This window comes from Onychomys torridus, chromosome 20, assembly GCF_903995425.1.
Source record: "Onychomys torridus chromosome 20, mOncTor1.1, whole genome shotgun sequence".
NCBI classification, from domain to species: domain Eukaryota; kingdom Metazoa; phylum Chordata; class Mammalia; order Rodentia; family Cricetidae; genus Onychomys; species Onychomys torridus.
This window is the reverse complement of record NC_050462.1, coordinates 34212698-34227133: the sequence shown is the minus strand read 5'-3', so window position 1 is coordinate 34227133 and position 14436 is coordinate 34212698. Positions and strand designations below refer to the sequence as shown.

At 43.0% G+C, this 14436-nt stretch overlaps 1 protein-coding gene across 1 annotated transcript in view; it reads left to right on the top strand.

Moving 5' to 3' along the window:
- Tph2 (tryptophan hydroxylase 2) overlaps nucleotides 1-14436 on the top strand; it is a 103780-nt gene that overhangs the window by 22600 nt on the left and 66744 nt on the right. Inside the window, exon 6 of the mRNA XM_036169936.1 lies at nucleotides 13444-13640. Coding sequence (XP_036025829.1) covers nucleotides 13444-13640 — 197 coding nt within the window. The remainder of the gene's footprint in view (nucleotides 1-13443; nucleotides 13641-14436) is intronic.

Genomic DNA, 14436 nt, shown 5'->3' with positions numbered 1-14436 from the left:
CAAAGCAGAGGGGAAATATTCACTACTCCCTCTTAAATCGAGAAATCCACAGAGACTGCTTGAAGGGCAAAGGAATTTATTAGGGGAGAAAACCTCACTGTACAGAACAGAATTGTTGCAGGTTCTGGAACACTGTTTCCTCCCCCTGAGTCAGTCTCGAATGCAAGCCCATGAGGGAGGGAAGGGAGAGCCTACCTGCATCTCAGGTCTAAAGGGCACACCCCCAAGCCACGACCCAGGGGCAGGTACTTCAAGGTCATAGGTAGGTAGGGCAGTTACCTGCTACAACTCCAGGGTTGGTGCTTCAAGGTCATAGATAGAACAAACTATCCACTACACACCCTCTTCCTGATCCACGCCACCCAATACTAAGGGATGTCAAAATGAAGCTCAGTAATATACAGGCAATGGTGAATGTTTGAATGGGTACGTAAAGCCTGAGGGGTGTGCTCCGGAATGAACATCCAGGACTTCCAAGCTAGCTTTTCCTTTCCCTTCTCAGGTCTCTGAAATCTTCTCATTCACTGCACAGTTCAGCAGGGGGCAGTCCGCAGTTTCTAAAGGAAAGATGAGCAGAAGCATAGGAAGGCTAGTCTACGGGCCTGGAGCCGCAGAGTCAGCTCGGGAACTGCGGACTGTACACACTGGGGTTTCTCCTCCCCGGTTGCTCTGACAGTGGAGCTTTGTGTTTGCCCTGGAGAATTCCTGACGCCTTTTCTAAGAGGCACCTGTAATTATTGCAACTTGCAGAAAAAATAACTGGGGTGGCTTTTCCCCTCCACCTTCCCCAGAAATTTTAGTTGACCCCAGCATTTCTCATTTCACGCGAGAAGAGACATGATTTATGGATCCTGCTTGGTTTCAGAACGTAGCTTAAAGAGATACATTACGAACTGGAGTCATGAGTGCTACTCTACCTATTTTTAGGTAGGCGAATCTTAATTGGAAACATAACAAATAGACGGTGGGGAGAATGAAGGGAGCGTTAAGCTTTCTCAACAGGGACCGACTCCATTTGGGGGTTGCAAGGTTTTGTTTAAATAAATAATGATGTTTTCTTCGTCAGTTTTCCAGGAAGACGGTCACCTTGATGAACCGTGGGGCTGTCCTTTGATGTGAAAGTTTTAATGTTTGTTTGTTTGTTTTCTTTCTTCCTTTTCTTTTTCTTTTCTTTTTTTGTGAGAAGAGTCACCTAAGGGGCAAATATATGCTTCTTCCCTGCCTGGGCTAATTTTATCCTTTTCCATTATCCTTCATTGATTTGCCTTCCCAGGTTTTGAATGAAACTGAGATATATGTGGCTGTTTGGCTCCTTTTGCCTCCTGCATAAACACTAGTTGTTGACGCTTTAATTTCTCTGAAATGGAGCGGTAAATTGAAAAGTAGAACAAACCCAAATATTTGTAGTTCTGGGGTCATTTCCCTGATGACAAGGCTCGTTTTCTGAGGGAGGGTCACATTAGAGGCTCAAGAATTCCTCTTTCATAGAATCTCAGTGTCTTTGCCCACAAGGCCACCCCACCCCCCTTTTTTTTTCCCTTTTAAAACTGCATGGTGACTTCTATTTGACTTAGGTGGTACCTCATGCGGGCTGAGGAGAGCAGTACAAGGAAATGACCCAGGCCTTTAAACTCTCCAAGGCACAGAGCAAAAAGTCTGCTCTTTGCAGACATCTCAGCCTATTTCAAACGCACAGCTCCTGCAAGTATTTAAACGACGGTAGGCTTTATGGGAGAATCATTTTCATGCCAAATGTTTCCCACCACCTCAAGTTTAGCTAAGTGACTAAAAGGAAGAAAGACTGAGAATTTCAAGATAAGACAAAAGAGGAGACTGATTTGGAAAAAAAAAAAAAGGTTTTGCTTTTCCATTTTGGGGGCTTGGTGGGTTTTTAGGTGTGTGTGTGAATACCGCAGTGGGATGTTGTCTGATTATAGAATGGATCTCTCAGCTGTGGAAAACATTAACTCAGTGTGGCCCTGTATCACTCACTGGCAGGGACAGGGGTGCTCCAGATTCTAATGTGGTTCGCAGAGAAAGAGGCAGGGATATTTTTACTTTAAAATGATTTCTGTGAACACGAAGGATTCAAATTGCTTCCCCAAGTCCTGTCCGAGCGTTGAAGGATTTATATGGGATGGAGCTGTTTTGTCATCTCCAGACTTATTCCCAACCCTGCAGGGAAGTGGTGAAATTTTACTCATTTTATATACCTGGAGGCGGGGAGTCAGCTACACTGAGTATCTATTAGGTACTAGGTGGTGGCGCCTGTGCTTTTCAAACAGCATCCTGTTCAGGCTTCAGTTTTGCAACTGTGGAAACAGAAAGCTAAACCCCGATTTTGGATACATACTGGATAGTCACCTTGCACTGAGTTGAGTTGATTAAGGGGGGATGGTCTTCAGGTTTAGTGCCTCACATCAACATCGGGCAGCTCACAACCGCCTGCAACTCCAGTTCCAGGGGATCTGATGCCCGATTCTGTCCTTGCCAGATACCTGTACACATGTGGTGCATATACATATACTCAGGGGCGCACACACACACACACACACACACACACACACACACACACACTAATAAATCCTTGAAAGATTGAGTCCTGGGGCTGGTGATGTAGCTCAGTTGGTAGGGTGCTTGCCGGCCAAGTACAAAGCCCTGGGTTTGAGCCTCAGCACCACATACATTGCACATAGTAGTAGTAGGAAGGAGGATCAGAAGTTGAAGTTTATCCTCAGTTATAGAGGGGTTTGATACTGGCCTGGACTTCATGAGACCCAAGAGGAGGAGGGAGAGGTAGAGGCAGATAGGGTAAAAGTGCAGGGGGGGGGGGGGGGGGGGGGGGGGGGGTGGGAGTGGGAGATAATGGGGTCTATAGAGCTGGGTTTGCCAGTTCTGAGTCCTTGCTGTGCCACCTAAGAGCTGTTTGGCCTCAGTTTTCTCAACCATATAATGGGGATATTAATATTTTCCTATAAAAAGAGCATAGTTTATGTAATGAGTAGCCATATTATTGTTACTGTTTCAGTTAAATGGGCAGATAATTAATGGATGATTGCTATTATAAACCTGGTTAAGGCTGTGAACTGTCAAATTAACCATTCTCCTATCATCTACCAAAAAAGGGCCAGGGCCACAAGTTAGCAACATTTATCTATCTATCTATCTATCTATCTATCTATCTATCTATCTATCTATCTATCTATCTATTTTTGCTAGCTAAGTGACAAGACAAATCAGACTGAATTTAGAGCTCTGAGGAAATCTAGCTCTGTATACTTTCATTTTAATGGTCTTGGTGGTTGCCCGCCATTGGTGACTTGGGACTTTTAGTTCTTTTCTGTGTTGGAATTTCTGAGCTTAACCTCTGTGTGCATGTTGAACATGAGCACTGATGGATGCTAAGTCCATAGTTGTTGCTTGTTGATATTTAATCCCATGGTAGTTTTTGTAGATGAAAATCTCTCCTCTGTACTGTGAAGAGGCCCTTCTGCAGGGTGAGATGATGGCAGGAAGCCCTGACCTATGGTGCACAGGACAAAACAAAACACACCCCATTCCCACGCTCCCCCCCCACCCCATTTCCAGGAGTTAAATCTTCTCTCTCCCGAGGCTCCTGAGGTACAGTGGTTTATTTTCATTACGTTCCTTTAAAGGAAGCTCCAGTATTAACAATGTGAACAAAAACAAAACCAACAATTTTGTTTGCAATCGTATAAAAGTTCCTTAGGGTCCATAGACTCATTTACGAAAATTCATGTGCGCAAAACCCATTTGCAAAAGCAAATAAAATATGTGATCACAAATGCTCTTTACCTGACAGGCCTAAGGGGGTCGTTGAAAATGTTGGTGCCTTTATATTCATTTTCTGGTGTGGTTTGGCCATCATACTCTCTCCCTCCCATGTTGCCTTATACCAGACCTCTTGGACCTGTAGGGATCCTGGCATAACTCAGCTGGAGGCTGAGATGCTGCGAAGACATGACCAGTTTCCTGCCATGGGAGATGTCATCACATTGTTGTGTCCCGTGTCTTTGAAAATATTTCTGCAGATCAGGTTATCTAGCCAGAGAAGCATCTCTGGTATTTAGTCATGTTTAGACTTCTGTGTCTTTTGGAGTTTTCACATCCTTTCTTCTTTGGTGAAAATTATGCCTCCCTGGGTGGACCTGGGTGGACCTGGGTGGACCTGGGTGGACCTGGGTGGCAGGTTGCATTTGCCATAGCTCAGAATACATGAGGCAAGCATGAGATAAGACAAATACTTCTCTCTCTGACTTCCTGGAGCACAACCATAATTTTTTTTCCAACACTTAAAATTACAGCTTGCTTTATGCTGATTGATTGATTTACTCATTTGACAAATATTATTTATTGAACACCAGTATATTGCAGCTTTCCCTCTAGATGTCAGTGGTATAAAAATGAACAAATCACCAATCCCAGTGGTCAGCCTTACACACACACACACACACACACACACACACACACACACACACACGAGACACTAAATGGAATCGTCATGTTGTGTGTGAGTGTGTGTGTGTGTGTATGAGAATGTGTACATTTATAAATATATATTGTTGGAGGAGGGAGAGGAAGGGATAGAAATAATGTGCATACAGTATTCATTTATGAAATTACAAAAAAACAAAAAATTAAATTAAAAATTAACAAAGCAAATAAAAATTCTTATATTGAAGAAGCATATATTCTCATGAAGGATAGATTTAGCATACTAATATAGATATTTTACTGTGATTATTTTAAAATTATTGATTATGTATTGTGCACGTTAGTTGGGTTCAGTGTGATTTTTTTTCCAAACATGTACATTGTATGTCCTGATAAAATCCATTATCTCTTTATCCAGTCTTTTCTACTTCTAGGTTGACTTTTTTTTTTTTTTCAACTCCTGTATATGATAGGGAACATGTGGTTTAGACTTCTCTGTGTTTGGCTTATTTCACTTAATATTCTGTCTTCCAGTTTTTTCTTAAATTTACATACTTTATGTGTGTGAACACCTTGTTTGCATATATGGATATGTATTCAGTGTTCATAGAGGTCAGAAGAGGGTGTTGGATCTCCTTGGACTGGAACTGTGGATAGTTGTGAGCCACACGTGGGTGCTAGGATTCGAACCTGGGTCCTCTGCAAGAGCACAAGTTCTTTTCATGGCTGAGCCATCTTTTCAACCTCATGAATTCTTGAAGTATAATTTTATCAAACAAAAGAACCCTGGACATTTCTTACATATCCTTGGAAATCAGTATGAAAAATAACATTTTTCTATTTTGCTAAACCTTAACGGATTCATCCGACCCATGTGGGGTGTTTTTTTCTGCCAACATTATGCTAGTGAGAGGAGAAAAAAAAAAAACCAACTATTATTCTACATCCATACTTTTCTACCTTGCCTGGATGCAGGCGATTCAATGTCATGAAACATTATGATCGATCACTGGCTGTCAGGGAGGGTCTTCATGTGCCGCTGAAATTTCTGTATACTGGCATCACCTCGATTCTGAGAAGTATAATGAATGGTTAATAACAATTAAAAGTGAATGTAATTAATGCCAAATTAAAAATTACATTTGGTCGGAGGCAGGCTATTCAGATTGGGAAATGATAGTCTTAGTGTTGCATATTGTCGTGTGCTTTCTGGGATCGGAAGGGAGGGGCTACATTAGGGATGGCTCCCAGGGGAGTATGTAGCAATCGGGTTGTGGAGCAAATGCTTCTCAAGAGACAAGAAGAACAAAGATGGAGACCGCTAGCCTTGAAGTTCCTGTAAACTTTCTCCGCAGGCCCCTCCAAACCCTTAGAGGGCAACTAATTACTAATGAGCTGCAAAGATGATGCATTTTCCATTTCATCTCTTCTCATTTCTCTTCTACAGCCCTAGGTAGAAGTGTCAATCAACAGAGACAGGCCAAGATGCGGGGAGAGAAAAGATGAGGAAAAGTTAAGAGGCAGAGTCTATTCCAGGTAGATAAACAGGTCTTGAATTAGGTGAGACACCTCCTGCCCTAAGGAATGTGGAATGGAATGAAATTAGAAAAATAATTTTTTTTTATTAAATCAGATTCACTCATCTCCTTAACGAATGCTCCACTTCCCTTCTCCTCTGTTTGGTCCTTGCTCCTGAGAAAGCCCAACTGTTTTCAAAGAATGAGATTTGTGCCGTGTTTTGTCCCGTCTTGCCATCTCAGTATAAATACTCTCAGTTGCAGCCTGCTGTGTCTTCCACCATTGACTGACTGAATTGCTTCACACTGGAGCTCCTATAAGATAGCACAGGCAGAGAAATGACATCTTGCATTGGAAATTCTAGCAGAAAGGCCTCTAGGAGGTGGCCTGGATGTGTTACTGCACACAAACAGATATTTTCCAGTGCTCTAAATTAAAAATGTGTAAGAAAAATACATTGCTCTTGTAAGGCTGGAGATCAAAGAGAGAGTTAAGTGAGATGAAAACCTTGCTGTTTATTGATCTGGCTGTAGAAAGTCCCTTCAGTCACAGTCTCTGTGGGGTGTGGGTCCCTAGACATCTGTGTCAAAATGCATTTGGTGAACAACATTGCTCTAACTAGCTCAGAACTTGCATAGAGTTATTGTCTGTACCTGCCTACACCTAGGTTTGTCTGTGTTCCTTTCAATTACCTTTCTGTAGAGACAGGTAGGACTTCCAGGATCATCTCCTGGTTTCTGGGAAAAATGGGATTTCTTTCTTTTTTCTTCCTCCTTTCTTCCTTTCGCCCCTTCCTCCATCCTTTCTTCCCAGTCTTCTTTTCTTTTCTTTCTTTTTTTTTTTTTGAGACAGGGTTTCTCTGTGTAGTTTTGGTGCCTGTCCTGGATCTCACTCTGTAGCCCAGGCTGGCCTCAAACTCACAGAGATCTGCCTGTCTCTGCCGCCCGAGTGCTGGAATTAAAGGCGTGTGCTACCATTGCCCAGTTCTTCCCAGTCTTTTCTATGTTTCTATGATAGGGAGGGACTGAGTCCGGGGCTCCATGCATGATAGACAAATACTCATTCCCAGACACCCATTTTTTTTTCCGTGTGTGTGTGTGTGTGTGTGTGTGTGTGTGTGTGTGTACGTGTTTGTGTGGTGGGTGGGTGTGGGGGGGGTGTGCATGTGCAAATGAGTGTGTGTGTGGGTATTTCCTGTATGCATGTATGTGTATTTGTGTGCATATGTGTGAACGTGTGTGTGTGTGTGTGTGTGTTTTGTGTATGCATGTGTGTGTGTGTTTGTGTGCATGCATGAACATGCTTATTTGTGTGGGTGTTTCGAGTGTGTGTGCGCGCGCGTGCTTGTGCAGGTGTGTTTCATGGGTGGACTTGTGTGTGTTTGTGTGAATGTGCGCATGTGTGAATGCATTGCATGTGGTAGGCAGAGCTTGCCATCACTTTTCACTTTAGTTTGAGACATGTTCTCTCACTGACCCTCTAATTGTCTAGACTGGCTGGCCAATGAGCTCCAGGGACATGCCTGTCTCTGTCCTTCCCTCCCTCAGGACTGAGGTAGATACGTCCACTGCGCCGGGTTTTTACCTGGGTCCTGGAGGTTTAGACTCAGGTCCTGATGCTTGCACAGCAGTCACTTTACTGACTAAACATCTCCTCAGCGCACCTAGGGGTTTAAACACACAAGGAAGGTCCCTCTCGCTGCTTTTGGTATCTCCAGAGGGAGTTTGTCATGAGTCATCTATCGGGGTGTCTCTTTTTCCCACTGTCAAACCGAAGTCTCCATACTGGCCATCGGCCCTTTTCTTGTCCTGTCTCCTCAGTGTTGAAAACGCCGTAGCTTGTCATTGTGTGACAAGAGTGTAGAATCTACAGTGACTAGAAACCATCAAAAGTCACATCAGCTTTTCTGTAGAGCACTAGGAAGCCGTGAATAATAATTCTGGTGGTTGTTGGAAATTCCACAATCCCAGCGAATTCTATGAAAATGGAGGCGGCTCCCTAGATATCCAATTAAATATTTATGTGGAATTAGCCTGTTGAGTATCATAGTGTTGGGATTTATAGCAACACAAAATCCTTTTGTTTTCCTACCCATCCCTTTCAACTGTATCGCGTTGAGTCCCATTTACCTGCAGGGAAGCAAGTTCCTTAGCAACATCTAATTTCCTGTCATTTTCAATTATTAGGAAAGTCTCATTTGGGTATTTAAGACCCGTTCCTGTGCATTTAAAAAAGATTAATATCAAACTTGATTCAAAGAGCATCCTCTCTCCCCCATAGTTATTTGGATTAAATATGTGCGTGATTTTTTTTCTAGGTTTGGAGGCATCTTTGAGCCAGGGTTCTGAAATATCTCTCTTCCTTTGGCTCTAGATCCTATGGAGGTGTTATTGTCTGTCAGGTAGGAGGCAGGAAGCGAACATATTTTTGTTTTTGTTTTTCCATAAGACTGTTAGAATGCCCAGGGTAGGTCTTAGGCTATATTCACCCTGGTTCACACTGCTCCTCTCTGATGAGGCATTCTTTGGTGAAGTGCTGGTCTCTGCACCGTGTTAACATTGCTTTCTGAAGGCACTGTCACTCTGTTCATTGTTTCACATGCAGAAACATGATTTGCTCCCCTGGCCTTTTCAGCCTTCACATCCCTGATCCTTCCTCTTGATCAGGCACACTGTTGCTTGGGACCCTGTGGTGCCTTTTTATAAGAGGCGAAAGCATCCAGTAGGGTCTTCTGGCTGCAGAGCACTGAAGAGGATTGGATGGGAACTGGATAACTCTCCTAGCTTCCTCCCATGAGCAACACATTGGATCTCTCAGAAATCTCTGCATTTTGCTGGGCATTAGGTTATAAATTCATATTAATCTTACATTCCAGAGGACACATATCGAGAGGGTACCAATCCCCAGACTTCCAAATGATGCCCCAGGGACAGTTCTCTTTTGGGTGGCAGTACCATGGTGGGTGTGGGCTTACTGCTCTGAAAAGGTTCACCTGGGAAAGTTAGACAAACTCAACAGGAGTCTAAAGTCTTTAGAAATGGTCACATGAAATGGCCTAACTTTCCAACAGAGGGAAGAGGAAAGAGTCTGCCCCTTTCCATCAAAAATCAGGCATCGACTACAATCCTAACCATCTCTGATTCCCCATAGCACGAGCAGGTGAGGTCTGTAGTCTTGTGAAAAGGATGGTGTTGGGGGAGCTGGTTGGTGGAGAGGACCCGTAAGCCATGCCTGGCTTCAAATGCTGGCGGGTCTCTCTACATCACAGAACGTTTAAGTCACTTTTTTACTGGTCCACATCACTCTTTCAGGATACTGAGGTCTGAGTCTGTTATGCCCTCATTCTAACATGTACCCACCGAGAGATGTACAAGAATATATGGATCTATCTTTCTATCTATCTATCTATCTATCTATCTATCTATCTATCTATCTATCTATCTATATATCTATATCTATCTATCTATATATATGGTATATATATACCATATATATCTATATCTATCTATCTATATCTATATCTATATCTATATCTATATATCTATATCTATATATATATTTCATCCCAGACCCCTGAGAGTCCCAACACCCCTCTGACGCTTTTCTCAGGTGGAATTATTAAACAAACCCAAACCAAGAGCTGTCCGCTAACCCACAGCCAATACAAAGAAATGCAACAATTTGAATTTTTCTCATTCCCGTCTTTGTTTGTCGGACTGTCAAGTTTTTGAGGTGTTAACAGACATGTGGAGCACAGAGTAGGCCAGAGTAGCAAGAGCACTGTCTGTTCTTCTGGAGAACTCAGGTTTGAGTCCCAGTACCCACTGGACAGCTCACAGCTGCCTGCGAATTCAGCTCCAGGGTATCTGCTGCTCTCTCCTGGCCTCCTCAGTGCATGAGGTGCACAGACATAAATTCAGGCAGAGCACCCGTATGCCATTTAAATAATGATATAATTTAAAAATTTTGAAAAACCCATATGGATGGCTTTATATTCTTGGTGCCCCAAACTTCATGTTTATTCTGTTGAGGAATCCAGTCCTACCTCTAGTCTAATTAAGAAACTTAAATTTGTAAAAATGCCTTTTTTGATCTACAAGAACACAAATGCTAGTATTGTAGGCATAAATATAGATATATATTCACACACACACACACACACACACACACACACACACACACACGCAACTCCTTAGTTTGGTATGTGACATGAGTTAATGTCTAGAGTTTATTTTTAATCCCACTAGTATAAGCAAATCAAGGAAGACGACCATTTTATGCCATATAACAAGCCTGGCTCTGAGATTTTAGACAATCTCTGGGAGTCTCACTTTCCTTGTGTATGAAATATGGATGATAATAGTATCTATCTATGGAGCTGCGGGAATCAAATGGATTAGTTCATGTACAAATAGTTAACCTTAAAAGAGTGTGTGGTGTGTAGTCATCTCACAAACAGTTGACATTAATATGTACTTGTTGGTACTACATAGAGAAAATGGGAGCTTCTTATGTTTCCTATATTTTGGATATTTTTCAATAGATAGGGAATGGATTAAACTAGCCTTTTCTTTTTGATGAAGTTTTAAACCATTTAAAAGAGTTGTCCAGAGCAGAGGTCCAAGTGGTGTGAGAAATCACCCCTCAAGACAAGTGGTGCCTCACCTGGGCTCGGGGTACCAGCTGTACTTGAAGTAGTCATCATTTCAGAGAGCAGGTGAATGAGCTCCCCGAGCGGGGCAGGCATGCAGAAACGGATGAAAATATCTGCAGCCATCCATATTCCCAAGATTGCACCGCGGAAAATTCATCAAGTCAGAGACCTGTGCAATTCTCTCTTCCTGCCCTAATTCATCCTTATTCTTCTTTTGTACCCTGTTGGCTACATTCAGCTTGCCTTTGAAGTGTTGTGTGTCTGCAGATTGATACAGAAAGGAAAAGTTTGACCTAACGATTCTCCTCAAATGGCTTTTCAATATTTCATTTATTGTTTCGGCCTCGTTGCTTTCCTTCTTTCTGATCATGCACAGCTCTGATTAGGTTTATTGGCCTTCTCTACTCAGATTGATTTAGATGAATTTCTGGATCCAGAGGCAGCCCACTTATACATTTATTTCTTGCATCTCTTCTAATTTTTCCATATCAAGCTTTCATTCTAAATGCACCACGGGTAGTAAGACTTAGCACTCCTGATCTCCCCAGCAAATATTTGCCAGGTTGTAATTTTTTTTTTTTATTTGTTATCAACAGCCAAGTTTAAACAAGGCCAATCTTATTCTAATTTGGTCTGCATAAACCTACTCTTGGTACTTAGAGAAAGTAAATGTTAATTTCCAGTTTTTTCTTTGATATGTGTTATTCCCCCATTTCTCATGCATTTTAATAAAAAAATAAACAACTTGGGGTCAGTAGGAACTACATTTGGACTTGAATGTTAAACAGAATGTATTTTGATAGGAACATAAAATATATGGAGAAGGTTGGGTTTGGGAACCAGTGAGGAGATCAGTTTGGAAGTCTGTTCTTCTTATGCTATCCCTCTTCGTTATGACCTCAGGGATTCTCCAGAGTGTTCTAGCTCCTTGACAGTGCTCTGCTGCTGCAGTGACCTGAGTCATGGGGGCTGTCTTGTCTGAGGGTTGGCTCCTGTGGTGACCACCTACAGTGGTAAATTGCATTTGAACTGCTAGGGGTGTGTGTGTGTGTGTGTGTGTGTGTGTGTGTGTGTGTGTGTGTGTGTGTTTGCTAACTGTAGGAACAGGATTTCTATTTAAGGGACAATGTAGGTATTTTGGGGTATGCTGTTCAGCACATCACAATGGATTTTCTCAAACGTAATTCAAAATACATGTGTAACCCAGGCTAGCCTGAAAGTTGCTATGCACCCAGGCTATCCTTGAACTTTTTCCTGCTCCAGCTTTCCAAGTACTGGGATTATGGGCAGACCTGGATTCAGAATAGATATCATAGTCAGATGCTACATTCAGATTTAAGCCCCTTACTCAATAGCTTGCAAAAGTACACAGCAATGGTCCCATTCTCTTACGGGTCTTGGTTGACATTGGGACCCATGTTCTTTGCTTGTGGCTGCTACTGACTGTTAAATCAGCACTCTTGTTATCATTTCATCAGGGGATGCTGGGTACTACATAGTCTTCATGTGTCAGCTCAATCAGTGCTTCCTCCAGGGAGCTTTCCATGATTGCTCTGATCCAAGATGATCTGTCACTCAAACCCAGTCACCAGCACCCTGCTGATTCTGGGCCCATAAAGAAGAGCTTATTATGACACAGCCAGATCTTCTTTATCCATTTTGTTTATGGCTGTTTTTGAGGTACTGTAGCAGAACTGTGACAGAAATCACATGACCCAAAAGCTGACATTATTTACTTTCTGGCCCTTTCTCAGGGGAAGTTTGTTAACATTCGTCTTGAGCTAAGAGGACTTCACTGTCCGCCTTTCAATATGGCCTGCAATAAATGTTCCTTATTTTGTAGTTTATGAAAACTCTTTAAATTCAGCATAGACTTTTAGTATTTGCCAGACATTTTGGGCCCTGAACAAATAATCACAAAATTACACTTGGAAATTGGGGTGAGTCTGGGCAAAGAACAAAGAAAGCTCAGGAAGCAATTTGATTTTCAACAGTGTACATCCATTTATTTTGGTTGTCTTGTGGTTGCAGAAATGCCCCTCCTAGAAGCTTTGCACCCAAACCACCCCCTTCCAACAGAGAACTATTCTCAGCTTAAGAATGTAAATCTTGGAACTGGGGAGATGGCTCAGTGGGACAGAGCACTTGCTGATCCAAACATGGGTTTGGATCTCCAGCACCTGTGTGCAAAGCTGGGTGTGACTGCATGCTTGCAACCTCAGTACTTGGCATGATGCAGGGAGAGAGAAAGATTCCTGGGGATGGGCGATCAGCCAGGCTAGCTGACATACTGAGTTCCAGGTACAGTGAGAGATCCTGCCTCAAGGGAAGAGGGTGAAGCATGCTAGAGTAGGATATTGAAGGTCTTCTTCTATACTCTGCATGTATGTGCATACCACTTCACACATGAATATACATACATCCATATACTCCCCCCCCCAACAAAGACAGACACACCTACACAAAGACCATATGTCCCATGAAGTTTCTAGGAGGAGACGTGAAGCTGTGACATGAGCAATCAAAAACTACAAATATGCACATGGAAGTGGAGATTGGCATTTATTTCAGTACTTAATGGAATCTTTTGAACACTTAGTTGTTCCAGTGTGCATGCATGCACATGTGTGTGTGTGTGTGTGTGTGTGTGTGTGTGTGTGTGTGTGTGAGAGAGAGAGAGAGAGAGAGAGAGAGAGAGAGAGAGAGAGAGAGAGAGAGAGAGAGAGAAACTTGGCTTGCATTAACCATTAACGTCAGACTCTTTGACCTAGTGGTATAAAAGCTAGATTCACTGGTCTCTCTTCCTGCTTGCCTAGTGGCCAGCCCATTCCCAGGGTGGAGTACACAGAGGAAGAAACTAAAACTTGGGGCACTGTGTTCCGGGAGCTCTCCAAACTCTACCCCACCCACGCTTGCCGAGAGTACCTGAAGAACTTCCCCCTGCTGACCAAGTACTGTGGCTATAGAGAAGACAATGTCCCTCAACTAGAAGATGTCTCCATGTTTCTGAAAGGTAAGACTGTGCAGGCTGCCCTTCCCTATCCCCATCCCCATTCATTGTTCAAGGACACAACGGCACACGGATAGCCCCTCTTCTAAGAGGGAAAAGTAGAGACTTAAAAAGAGGAGCACTGATTCTGCAGTGGACTCTTGGCTGGAGAAATGGATCTGGTTATCTATGCAGCTATGGGCTTGCTTCGGTCTTTCTTTGAGGCTTGTTATAAATGGTAAGCCACAAAGGATACCTGCAAAAAATAGCAGCTTTGTGCATCTTCTGAGTACAAACTATCACTTACTATATGTTTATGATCATACGTATATGATCAAGGAGTTGAAGGGGTGATATTCCTTTTGGGGACTTCTGTTCCCTTGCCCTTTCCAGTTGTTGGAGTCCACCTGAACTGCTTGGCCCATGGCTGCTGCTTTATACCACTCCAGCCTTTTACCTCTGTTGTTACCATACCATTTTTTGTTTTTTGTTTTTGGCTTTTTGAGACAGGGTTTCTCTGTGTAGCTTTGTGCCTTTCCTGGAACTCACTCTATAGTCCAGGCTGGCCTCGAACTCACAGAGATCTGCCTGGCTCTGTCTCCCAAGTGCTGGGATTAAGGGTGTGCGCCACCACTGCCTGGCTCTGGTTTTCTTTTCTTTTTTTTTTTTAAATTTTTTTTATTATGTGTTTTAATTTTATACATCAGCCATGGGTTCCCCTGTCTTCCCCCCTCCCGCCCCCACCCCCACCTTCCCCCCCAACCCCTCCCCTCCATTCCCATGTCCTCCAGGACCAAGGCACCCCTGGGGATTCATTTAA